The 13,026-nt window shown below is 43.0% G+C and overlaps 1 protein-coding gene across 2 annotated transcripts in view; it reads left to right on the top strand.

Moving 5' to 3' along the window:
• The first annotated feature begins 556 nt into the window (after positions 1–556).
• Rasgrp1 (RAS guanyl releasing protein 1) overlaps positions 557–13,026 on the top strand; it is a 71,186-nt gene continuing 58,716 nt past the window's right edge. Inside the window, exons 1-2 of one of the 2 annotated variants that reach the window (XM_046460826.2) lie at positions 557–743; positions 5,517–5,701. In XM_046460826.2, the coding sequence (XP_046316782.1) occupies positions 709–743; positions 5,517–5,701 (220 nt within the window). In that variant the 5' untranslated portion in view covers positions 557–708. Of the gene's footprint in view, positions 744–3,260; positions 3,369–5,516; positions 5,702–13,026 lie in introns of those variants that run through there. The other variant, XM_058584674.1, reaches the window with a different exon arrangement.

The raw sequence follows: 13,026 nt of genomic DNA, 5'->3' as shown, positions 1-13,026 counted from the left end.
AGCGCACACATGGACGGCCGGACCTTGCGAACTACTACCAAGAGACCCAAATGCGAGGTTCCAGCAACTCCACAGCTGTCTTAGTTCTCAGCCCCGACTCTGTGCTTTGATTGATGTGTACAAGAGAGGTCTACGAGGGTGGAGGAAGGAGTCCCAGGAGAGCCACTAGGTGAAGCTCGCTCCCTCGGGCTCAGGTGGTAGACAGCTGGACTCATGGCTCCTCTGTCAGGAGCGGACCGGGCCCGGGACAGGGGTGATTCAAGGGATTCGCGAGCTTCCCCCTCCACTGCTCTCCCTGACTTAACCCTTCGCCTGGGAGAGGTCGACAGTCGACGGGTGTGAAAAGAGATCTGTTTGAGGCGCAGGCCTGGGGTGCTACTGAGTAATGGGGGCAGGTTTCGTAGAAGAGCTCAGAGCCCTACACGTTTCTTACAGCCGATAACATCAGCGTTTGTCAGGTGGTTCGTGCGGGCGAGTGTGTGCGCGCGCGCGAGTGAGGCGAGGGGGCGCGCTCACACAAAGTTTGTGCCTGCGGGTGCGCCTCTGTCGGCTCGCCTGGCTCCGAGAGCTGCAGGCGGACGGCCGGGGGCGGCGAGGACCCGGGGCGGAGAGGCAGGGCTGGAGGCGGCGGCCGTGGCGATGCGCCGCGCCCCGCCGAGCCGGTCCTGCCGCGCTAGGTGAGCCGGCTGCAGGCGCTTGGCCGCGGCCATGGGCACCCTGGGCAAGGCGCGAGAGGCTCCGCGGTGAGTAGAGGTGGCGGCGCCCTAGGGACCGTCAGTTTCCTTTCTTGGGGTAAAGGACAGCTGCGCGGGCGGCTCTTGCGATCCTCTTGTTGATGGGCAGACGGGAGTTGCGGGCGACAAGGACCTTTCTCCCAAGGGAAGCTGTTGGAGGGGGATGGAGGACCTCGGGGAGCCGGGGTCTCAGCTGACGTCCGAGGAGACCCGCGCGAGAGGCGAACGGGTCCCGAGCGCCTAGCAAGTCGCGCGTCGGGGGTGGAGGAGGGATTTGGGGCTGTGCTGGCGGTGAGGCTGCGAGGCTGAGTTCGCCTGGAGGGATCCAGAACGGCTAGGACCAATGCCCTTCACCCATGTGGTGCCCAACCTCCGACCTCCTCCCGAATTTTCCCGGGACACCCGAACTCCCATTTTCCCACTCGCCGACTCTCCGCACCCCCAGCACCTGCTGCTGGCGCGGGGCGCTGGCAGCGCCACCTGGCGCTCTCTTTCGGTCCTGCCCCAAACGGCCAAAGGCGTTTGTAGCGAGCAAACAAGCGGAGGTGGCACCGCTTGGTTGCCCCTGCGCCAGAGAAGTTTCCAAATCCTTGGTTAGCAAACCATATAACCTTCTGAATGAGAGCCCGCACTCCTCCTCTCCACCACTAAGATTCTAGAGAGATGCTTAAGAGGGTCTTGGGATGACAGGAGATGAAGGAAGAATGACACTTAGTTAAAGGGCTCTTGGCAAGAGAAAAAGCCCTGGCAGGGCCAGGCAAATGAAGAACTGGCTCCCAAAGGACCGGAAGTAGGCTGCAGCCCGGACGACGTCCTGTCTCGGTACAGGGCAGAGCAAGTTGTGCACTTCACAAATCCATTCACATAGACTAGGATATGACTGCGCCTGCCCAGCCTACCCATACCTACAGGGCCAGGGTGCTGCTTTGTGATGCTGGACCTTCTGTACTTACAATCCCCTGGACTAAGGTTTTTCAGTCCTCAATGCAGTCCTTGCCCCCACTCCGTGTATCTGAGGGTCCGCCACTGCACTTTTCACTAGACTGGGAGAGAGGAGCATCAGTTAAATGGAGTCTGTATTATGGGGAGGAAAGGACAGGACTTCTAGAATCCTCACTAGAAGCTAATGGAAGTCACCTTCCCCTGCAAAGCAAGCTGTGGGAGTTCCAGTTCTCTCCCTCCATTTCATCTTTCACTCTTATGCTGGATTTTATGATAAGGTTAGGTTGCAACTGTGACCCCTCTGAGATACCTGTGCCTTAAGAGGATTTCACACAAACCAGTTCAGAGTTTTAACAACATATTTCAGTAAGCTCTGTGGGGCCTTGGCCACTTTTAGGTCAGAAACACCTTCAAGTTGGGGCTTGGGTTGTGATTCAGTGGTAGAGTGCTCACCTAGCACGTATGAGGACCTGGGTTCGATGCTCAACACCACATAAAAATAAATTAATAAAAATAAGTATTGTGTCTGACTACAACAAAAAAATAAAATGTTAAGAAAAACACCTTTAAGCTAATATGGGTATTTTGTTTTGGGAGGGGGTATCTTGTTTTGCAAATTAAACTGGCGACATTTGGCTTAATTATCCTTTAAAAATATGCTTTTTCAGAACTAGACTATTCATTATATCATTTGTCAAAACACCCTTACACCTTCCTACAATAAAATATCTCATAAATCCTTATCTGCCACCATTTCACCAGAAGAGACAGAGGAGCAATTTGAGGATTTTTCATAAAGCAACCAGTCAAGAGACTAAACAGCAAAAGAGCCAAGTTTCCATTTATGGAGCAGTTAATCCTATCTTAGGGCAGTGAATTTGTAATAATTCCCCTCCCCCATTTCCAATGCCCAAGTCTGGTATCTCAGGCCTTCCTACTTTCCAAGTTGCATCTCACCTTCCCCCTTTTTTTCTACCCTAAATACTTCTTTCTAGATCTTTCTTTATTCCTATCTATCACAGTTCATTCTAATTCTGGTAAAAGCACCTACCTCTGAGAAGTGCCAAATGAATCAAAGTGGTTTCCCTTAGTGGCCACACCAGGACATGTTACTAGAACTAGAGAACAGGGTGGGTTAAGAAGACCTGATTGACCAGTGCCACCAACTAAGAAAGAAAATTGAATTTTCTCTGAATCTCCAGTCACCTCCCAGCTTCAGCAGGATGAGCTCTGTTTGCAAAGCAGGACAGGTGCCCTATGTGCTGTGCTTTTGCCTCTTTTCCAGAGTCTAGGGAAAACTACTGTGGAAAAGAGAAAAGAGACTTTTACCAGGAAGGACAGGACTTGTGTCTTTCTCCTACTCTGCTTTTGGAGGTGATCTAAATGATGCTAAGGCAGCAGGTGAAGCAGAAAGCTAACTAATCCCTACACTGGGCCAGGTTTAGGGACTTGTCAGTACTTCCAAGAAGGGAAGGGAGCCCAGCTGGGAAATATGGCATGGGGCCTAGGAGGCTGGGTTTTAGACTGCTTTGCCCTGGTCGCCAGTCACATTGCCTTTCCAAGCCTGGACCTCTATATCTATAGGCAAGGAGTTTGGAAAATGAATGTGAAAAATCCATCCAGCCCTGAAGTTCTGAGGAGAGTTTCAAGGACCTGAAGAAGGAATAAGGACAGAGATTCAGCCTCTGTATTGTAAGCTATGTTTTTGAAGGCTTCAACTTGTTTTACATTGAATTAACCTTTTCAGCCTCTCTGTGAGTCTGCTTGCCAATTCTGATGTAGTGGAAGGTTCACAATTGAAGGCACAGTAAATATTTTTTACTCTAAAGCCATGGAGGCTCCGGGAACAAATCCCAATCCAGCTCAAGTTGTGCAACCTTTAGGCTCTTTTCTAACTCAGCCTGAGTATCATGATATGAAAATAACAACTTCAGAGACAATGCAGATCCCCAACACAGTGCCCCCATAGCATAGGTACTCAATTCATGGTGGCCATTACTGTTTTGTTTTTAGATTATCATTTTATTCTGAGGCTATCATAGGACCTGAGTAAAAATCAGTAATGGCCAGAAACTTGTTTGAGTCATCATTTCACTCTTTCAGGAATCACTGCCTTGGGTTAGCAAAACTCAGTAACCAATTGGTGATTCGTTTTAATTGGCCTCACTCCAGGTTGGAACAGAGCCTATTGCTACCACAGACCAGTGTCCCAAAGCTAGTTTGAAACAGAACCTGAAGCCCCGAGGTGCTCCCTCCTTGAGACTGGCCTGGTACTGATTGGCCCGTGTTCAGAGAGTTGTCTTATGGCAGGCTGGCTTTCCAAAACCCAGGTGTGCTCAACATTTTTTGTTGATCTAAGCACTTAGCCCCTTCTGAGTGAGATATTATCTTGTCAGAGAAGCTCTTCCAACACTCACCCAGAAACTGCTTCTCCCTCCTCTGAGGACATCGTATTTCTTGTCCTTGACCCTCACAGGACACTTATTTAAAAATTATGTAGTTACCCTTTTATTATCTCAGTCTGATTCCCCAACTAGGTTTATATATATATATATATATATATATATATATATATATATATATATATATATATATAAAAGAAATTCTAGATTGCCTTTACATAACACCTAACATACAATGAGCATATTTTTTGGCATACAAAGTACCCTCAGGTATACTATCTCACTGTGGTCCCTCTAGCCTAATGCAATGTCTTGCTCATAGAATAAGCACTAACCGATTAATTGATTCCATTTTGTGTTGATCATAAAATGTGATGAGCACAAAGTCACAGTTATGGGGTATATGTCTCTTGCACTTTGTCCTTTCTCTTCTTTGGGAGTAAATTGGAAAAAAAGCCACAATAGGGAAGGAAAATTAGCTACATGCTAAAAAAGCTATGAGCAGCAATACCTATCATTGCCCTTAAGAGATTTCAGATATGTATCTGTGTGAATGTATTTTTTAATAAAGAGGAAAATAAAATACTTAATGATCATGAGAGTTTTGCAAAATAACTCGTACAGACTAGGCCATGACCAAAGGTAAACTAAGTGAGGAAAATGAAGGGTCTTTGGATCCTGGATCTAGATCCAGATCCAAACTTCTCTTTTTACATTTAGTTCTGGAACAAACCTCTCTTAGCTCAGCTTTCTTTTTTAATTGCTAAAAAATACTTCATGGAATAATGTGTAATGATTAAAATGGCCCATAATGACTACCTGTATTATCAATAATGACACCGTTTCTTAAAATTAGCCAATATTTGTAATAAAGGCAGAGCTAACTTAAAATCTAAATACCACCACCATGATTCCTCACTCCATATGCTTCAGTCTTTAACTTCTCCCTTAAAGTTCTTAAAGATGTTTCTGAGGCTGCCTGGCCACCTGCAACATCTCTGGTTTTGCTCATGAAGAATGAACTTAACTGAAGACTAGGCCAACTTAATTCTGTTAAGGTCCAAGTCAGGGGCCTAACAGCTAAAATAAAAAAATATATATATTGATAGAAACCAAGATACAAGATACAGTCTTGCCAAGATACAGTCTTGCCTCTGCCTTTCCCCTTTGGGAACCAGGAAACAGCAGGACAGAGCAATCCTCAAGCCAGGGCAAAGAGCCACAGTTGCAATCCTAAAATCTCACCTGTCATTTGCTGGGGAGATGTCTCTTTAACAGCCAACCAGTCCATTTGGTGCATTTGCTAAGTGGGAGGGGTATGTATTCTATCAGCCCAACTCTGGGGATTAATTGTTTTATCTCCACGCCTTTTGCTGTCCAATCTCCTTCAGAGCCTGGAGCTGCTCTGCTTGCCCTCACTGCCTTCTCTCTTCCCCAGGAAACCTTCCCATGGCTCCAGAGCTGCCCCTAAAGCAAGACTAGAGGCGAAATCAGCCAACAGCCCCTTCCCTTCCCATCCCAGTCTGGCCCAGATCACCCAGTTCCGAATGATGGTGTCCCTGGGACATTTGGCCAAAGGAGCCAGCCTGGACGATCTCATTGACAGCTGCATTCAATCTTTTGGTGAGTTGGCTAATTGCTCCTGTGCATAGAAATCACTGTATTACTTTGTTCTTCCCTTAAAAAATGTTTTATAGAATAGCAACCTAGATTGTATTTTGGCTTTAAAAATAGCTTTTGAGCCTTTGAAATGTTGGAGACAGTCTGCAGTGCCTATGGCACATGACTATGTGGGTGTAATAGGTCGTGATGAGAGGTGCAATTTAAAGTGAAAAAAGTTACTGAACAGAGTTTGCATTTTCATTTTTCTTAGGTTGGAGATCTGTCTCATGATGAAAAATATCATAAAATAATATTGTGCGTCTGGTCCTCTGACACTTTTTTGTCTTTGTGTTCTTGGGGTAGATAAAGTCTGTGTTACATGAGCAAACATTGTTATCCAACAGAAATTTGAAAGCCTTCGAATCATTTGGACAAATAATGTCTCGATAATTCCTCTTACAATCTGGAATTGCAATTGTGTCTGTGATTAGAAGATTCTGGTTAATAAATGTTATGATGGAGGATCAAGGAGCTGGGAAGTGAGCGTGTGGACACACATACGGGCAGCGAATTATCCAGACACTGCTCTTTGTCAACACCTGTACTCATCACAAAGGGTACTCAGGCTCAGCGGAGCTATAAAGCAATTCTCTGAAAAGATTTATTTTTAATTCTATAAGCACTATCTTTCTTTTGATTATCATTGTGTACAAGTGATTGGAAAGTGCTAAATATTTGCTTTGTTCCAAAAGGGAAAAGATTAAATTAATGGATTTCTATGAAATCTTTGAATTCAAAGATTTCCAATATCCAATTCCTCTGTGTGCCCCTTTTTGTATTCTTCCATCTCCCACTGGGAAGAAGATGAGTTTGTTGGCTCAGCTCTGTAGCTCCCACCCCAGCCCTGGTAGCCTCCTAGAAGCAGAGAGGAGGGTTAAGCGGATCCCTGGTAGCACAAGAGCTATTAGATCTCAGAACTGGTCTATTGACTGGACATGTTTAGTGTTTGGTTAGACTTATTTATAGAGATACTCATTTAGTACAACACTCAATCAACTATTTCAAAATTAGTTTAAACAATCATTCCTAAACATCAATGCGTCAGAATCATGTGGAGGGGTTTTTTGTTTTGTTTTATTTTTAAGTAATGCAGATGGCTGGACCCCACCCCAAAGTTTCTGCTCCAGCGGGTCTGGAGCAGGGCAGGGCCCCCAAATTTGCATTTCTAACAAGCTCCCAGGTGATACACATGCAGCTGCTCTAAGAACCCCACTTTGAGAATCACTGTTTTGCAGTGCTGTTTATTGTAGACCTTTTAACTTGAAAAAGAGAGAGAAAATCTAGGGGTGTAGTTCAGTGGTAGAGTACTTACCTAGCATGCACAAGGCTCTGGATTTGATTCCCTGTACTGAAAAATAATGCAAGGGTTTTATTACTAGTAAATTCCTCTTTATTTACATTTTGATCTTTCAGTTAAGGATGAATTTGGGAGCAAAATGAATGATTTTCTTTTTCTTTAGAACACGTACATGCAAAGAGATAAGTAGAAGACAGTGGAAGCCAATGGGTACAACAGCCATAATTCACATGCTGCTTGTATCTAGTTCCCAGCTTGGATAAATTGCAAAGTTCCTTACCCACTTTTTTTCAGTCATGTTTACTAGTCCTTAGCAGAACATAATGATTGTTTTATGAAAAATGACTTATTTTCTTGCTCTTTTACTATTAAGAAAATTGGGATCATTAATATATTTATCATATTATCGTTCTTCCTCAGAGCCATTCAACCACCTGCTGAGTGCAGGACTCTTTTCCTAACATTCAAGTAATCATGACATCAAACAGAAAAAAATATAACCACTTGCAAAGTCCTTCCCCATAATAACCAAGTGTAACCCACTCCTCTCATCAAATTCTACAAAGGCACTAATACATTGTTTTGGAATGTGTTGAACTCAAAAAAAAATTAATAGCTGGGCTGGGGTTGTAGCTCTGTAGTACAGCACTTGCCTAACATGTATGAGACCTGGGTTTCACTTCTCAGCACCACGTGTAAATAAATGAATAAAATAAAGGTCAATTGACAACTAAAATAATAATATATATATATATATATATATATATATATATATATATATATATACACACACACACACACATGCATACATGTGTGTGTGTGTGTAATAGCTGTAAAAATCCCACTGAATCTAATGGTTTTTTATTCATTATCAAGAAGCATTCTTTAAGCCCCTAATTGCATCTGACTTGCTGGGCAATGTGTAAGGGGAATGACAGTGACCAAACCCCCATGCCACTAGAGCTTATGATACCTGAGAAGTGTACTATTTAGAAATATATATATATATTATATATAAAATATGTACATATATGCACATACAAAAGATGGTTGATAATAAATGAAGGTATGCAGGAACAATATGTGCTTTGCACCACACAGGTGTATACTGTGAATAAGTGTACTCTGGTACGAGGTGGCAGATTGAGGAGCCTGGCCAGTCTCCAGACTGTCTTGGGCCTAGGGAATGCTGTGGGGAAATGGTAAGGTTAGAGCTCAGGGTTTGTTGTAGTATACTGCAGAGTTTCCTGTCACAGAATTTACATGAAAGAGGCAAAAAAAACAAAACAAAACAAACAAACAAAAAAAAAACACTATGTCTAGAGGGGATGGGAGTGCTTTTTATTCTCTTCTCCATCTTCCATCTTTGATTATCAGTTGAGGTATCTGTTAGGATATCTGTTGGGATATCTGTTTTGTATCCGAGCTACAAAAAAAGCTCTCTTGAAGATAGACTGACTAATTCATTAGTTAATTTGGCTCCAGCCTCGCTATCCGAAACAGTAGTCAGTAGCCACTGGCCACACCACAGGTTTATTGTCATATGCATTTCAATTAGTTAAAATTAAATCAAATTGAAAATTGAGTTCTGGAGCCTCACTAGTCCTAGTTCAAGTTCAAGCAGCAGTGCGTACTGCTGGACAGAGTAAATAGGGAATATTTCCGTCATCAAAGTCTGTTTTACGGTACTAAGAGGGTAAATGGTTGACTTGAAGGGGGAAAAGTAGCGGATAGATTTTCTGGAAACTATGGGATTTGCATTTCACTAGCATTTATAGGTGACAGTCTGAATACTGTTAGCATCACAGGCATTCAGAAATCTTTAGGGATGGCTGTCTCTAGCATTATTAACCGTTAATTTTATCACCCACACTGTTCTCAGAAGAAGTGTGCATTATAATGTTTATGAGAATAGATAGCCTGCACATACAAACTAAGGGTATGTCTGAAGGTCTCCAGCAGACTTCCCAGTTCCTCACACAAGTTTACAGACCTGTGATTAGAAACTTAGTGCCTTGAGTCATAATTCATTGCTCTAACCATGGAACAGCCCACTCCTACCTTCTGTTCTAATCAGAGGTCATGTTTTACATCCCTAATATATTACTGCCAGTTAATCCACTCTTCAGCTGAGCATAATGAGGCAAATCATCACAACCTGGTACATTTATGTCAAATGTATGTGAATCATACCATCTGTTTCAGAGGTAGAAAGACCTATGAGATCATCAGGGCTTTTTATTTTTTTATTTTTTTTTCCACTTTGTAGTAAGGCCGTGAACACTGGGGACAAATAGAAGTCTTTAAATGTACAAATTCATGAAGCCTCTCCTAGTTTCCTCAGTGTAAGGCAATTTCTGATAGTATCAGAAAAGAAACACACACACACACACACACACACACACACACACACAAGACCCAGAAAGCACCTGTCTGCAAGCAGCCCTTCTGCTCTGGGGAGGGGTGAAAAAGAAACTCAATGTTTTGTTTTAACTGTCAATGCAAAGAGAAATGCATCCCGGTATCTCCTATTTGTGGACTATCATTTATTTTTTCTTATCACTTCTTATGTATTGATTTTCTTTTATACTCAAAACAACTCTGAAATAGGTCAGGTATTACTATCTTTTTTTGGACAAACAAGAAAGTGAATTGAATTTCTGAGAATTGAAACAACTTGCTCAAGCCTATGGCCTAAAAAAGAAACAGGTTGCTCATGTTCCTCCCCTACCCCTGGCAGCCACAGCAACCTGAGCTGGGGCCAACTTGGATATTTCTCTTCAGACCCTCCTTCCTGCACTCAGGAGACCTACATGCCACACAGGATAGGCCTGCACCTAATTCTGCAGGCCTGGCCTCTCCAGATTAGAAATTTAACCCATTCCATGTAAGAAATATTTGTTAGACCCCATCTTTTAGACCACCAGGCATCTTCCTGAATTTCTTTTTAATTAATGAATTAGTATATACATTTTATTAATGCTACTCAAAGACCTTGCAAACTGGAAACAGCCCAAAATGAATAACATATTTTCCCCATCATGAAGCTGCTAGATGTTAAACATTTTGTAGACCTTAATTAAAGATAAAACATTATATCTGATTTTAAAATCAAGAGTCAAAGAAGGCAAACACACTTGTTGGCAAAAGGAACGTTAGGGATTTCTCACCACTCTGCAACTTCAAGTCTGTGCACCAGAGCAAGGTGCCCACAGGCAACCGGAGAACAAAACCAGAAGATAAGGGCTATGACATCAATGGGCACTTAGACCTAAGAACTGGGAACAGCAAGAACCAAGTGAAGCGTAGGGTCAGGAAGGAGCCCTAGTCTTGCCCCCTGCTGATGATGGACTATATGAAGCCCACAACTGACCGAAAAGCCTCCTCAGTGGAACCCCTAGTTGCTGGCAGTCATGACCACAAGGTTTCACATGTAAAGCATGGTTCTGGGGTGCGGCTCCCAGGCACACCTACTCTTAGTCTTTGGGAGTGAATTGCCACTTTATGGTCAGGATGCCTCTTATTCTAATGAGCCCTCTGCTGCATCTTTGACTGGCTGGCACCACCCAGTGCCTCAGGCTGGCATGCTTGCCCTCTTATATGCATAAGTTACAGTGACCATCAGGCCTTTGGAAGGTGGGAAGCCCTTTCCTGCTTATCTGTGCTCCCCTGTGTGCACTGTTCACAGCAGGCCTCCCTCAGTAATAGAGGATGGTCCATCTTAAAAAGAAAACTCAGGAATTCTGAGTTTTTTCAATAATCATCCAGAGATGAATTTTACTGCCAAGAGAGACAGTCAAGGACTGGCAGTAGTTGAAAACTTGCATACTACATTCTCCTAGGGCACTGTGCTTTTACCTGTTTTGATCCGGTTATCTTCCTCATTACTCTATGAGGTGAGTATTGTTTTGCTCTTTGAACTGCTAGGGAATTGAAACTTGGAAAAGTTCAATGGCCCGTGTACAGTGCAGCTCATTAGTTGGTAGGAAGCTGACCTCTGGTTAAGTTATCTCAGGCTCAAGACGTTCTGCTATACTAGACATTCTCCAACTGTGATGTGAGGAGTAGTCTTTAAGGGAGGGTGTTCAGCATTCTATTCTTGTAGGCCAAACCCAGAACTTTCTATTTGGCCAGTAGTCACTCTGGTTTTGATGGAGGTGACCTATGACCCACGATAAAACTGCTGCATAGCCCATTTGCTTCCTGGCCATCCCAGAGCTTTCTCTCACGCTTTCTAGGAAACCCTGAAGAGCACAAATCTCTGGAGAAGCAATGGAGCAAATAGGTTTTTCAAGCTATGAACTAGAAAAGCACATGAGGGAAATAGCCTCTTGGGGATCTTAAAGCAATCCAGCCTTTGTGTAATTAAGAGGCCCTGACTGTGAGCAGGTTTGAAACTCAGGGACAACTACTGTCAGATTTTCCTGCCTTCCTGTTTCTTCTCAACTAAGGTAAACTGTCTATAGAACTAAACTAAGTCTGTAAATCTTTTGACCATAGGAATAAAGAGAATGTGGATGTCTGTTGTAACTATAATGTGATTGTTTGCATTCAAAGGCAACTTTCCTACTGTATGTTTCTACCTTTATGCAGCACTCAGTCCTGTTTCGTAAAGCATGGCAGGGGCAGGCTCCCTAATTAATGCCCAGCCTCCATGGGTTAGAAGCTTACAAGTAGTGGCTTAGCTGGAGAGGGGCCTCCCAAGAAATCACCCAGATATACCACTTCACCAATTTATTTTTTTAAGGCAGTCTGTTGACCTAAAGGTTATTAAGAAACAGTGTGAACACAGTCTGCTCAGAATCGACAGAGACAGCAGTGACAGAACTGTAGAACCATGGAGAAGGACAGTGCCACCCCTGGCCTATCTTCTGATCTAAGAGCCTGTTGGCCTTTGCTTAGAGCATTATAGTGTCCAAGCATTGTGCCTTATTCTGCAGGAGTAGTGAGTTTGAGCTACAGCCTAGCTGAGGTACCCTAGATTTACTGGAAGGAAAATACAGGGCAAAAGGCAAAGTATGGGCCAGCTTTGGGGCACACCAACTAGGTGTGCTTTTTAAATTTTTATTTCACCTCCAGTTGCATTATCTCCTAGCAGAGGTGTGCTGGATTGACTGGTACCAGCTCACAAGAGCAAGTTGTTAAATTTTCAAGAATTCTTCAAGCTTGCATCATTAAAAATTAAACTATATTTACTTAAATCATATTTTTACAAGAAGGTCAGAAGTATTCAAAACTTATCACTTCCTAATACATTACCATATCTTTACTATGATCTGTGCTTTTGAGAATATGTCTATTTGGTATAAATGCTGTATAATGGCATGCAGTTGTGCAGTTGCTTCCCAAGTCCATGACCAGTAAAATCATGCTAGTAGCTTAGCTTGATATTGTCTACGTTGGAAGCATTCACACTTTGGAAATCAACAAATGCTACTATCAGTGCTTCCTGTTCAGTGCCAACCCTAGAGAGACCATTGTCAAACATTTACCAGCACACCACTGTCTTCCAGGTATAGAGGATGCTTACCACGCAAAGTGTTTAGTGGGGAAGGGAAACCCCCCAACTGGGAATCTTATTTTGTATCACCTAGTTAGGAGAAAGTAATAATTTTTCCATTGTTTTGCTTCTTTCATCTACATATCTTGTTTTTTCTTTTTTAAACCCCCATGTGTTCTTCAAAGGAAAGAAACAATATACCGTAAAGATAAGGAAATCAAATATCAGTGAGGTTGAGAAGTGTTCTTGAAGTGATAATGGGACAAAACTTTAAAACCAATGAGAGATTCATATTCTGGAATTGAAGTTATCACTCTGTGCTTTTTAAAATTTTTATTTCATTTCTAAAAATTCTCCAGGATTAAAGCATCCCTTGTTTCTGATCAACCAAATCTCAATTTTGTAGACTTCTGTTCATCATGTATTTTATGCTCTGTCTCTTTATTTCTGATTTCACCCGTTTAATCATTCTACTACATGGTAACAGGC

Source organism: Marmota monax, unplaced genomic scaffold (assembly GCF_021218885.2).
Source record: "Marmota monax isolate L192 unplaced genomic scaffold, Marmota_monax_Labrador192_F-V1.1 WCK01_AAM20220418_F8-fsc00001, whole genome shotgun sequence".
Classification (NCBI taxonomy): domain Eukaryota; kingdom Metazoa; phylum Chordata; class Mammalia; order Rodentia; family Sciuridae; genus Marmota; species Marmota monax.
The sequence above is the reverse complement of the archived record's forward strand: the minus strand, read 5'-3'. Positions and strand labels throughout refer to the sequence as shown.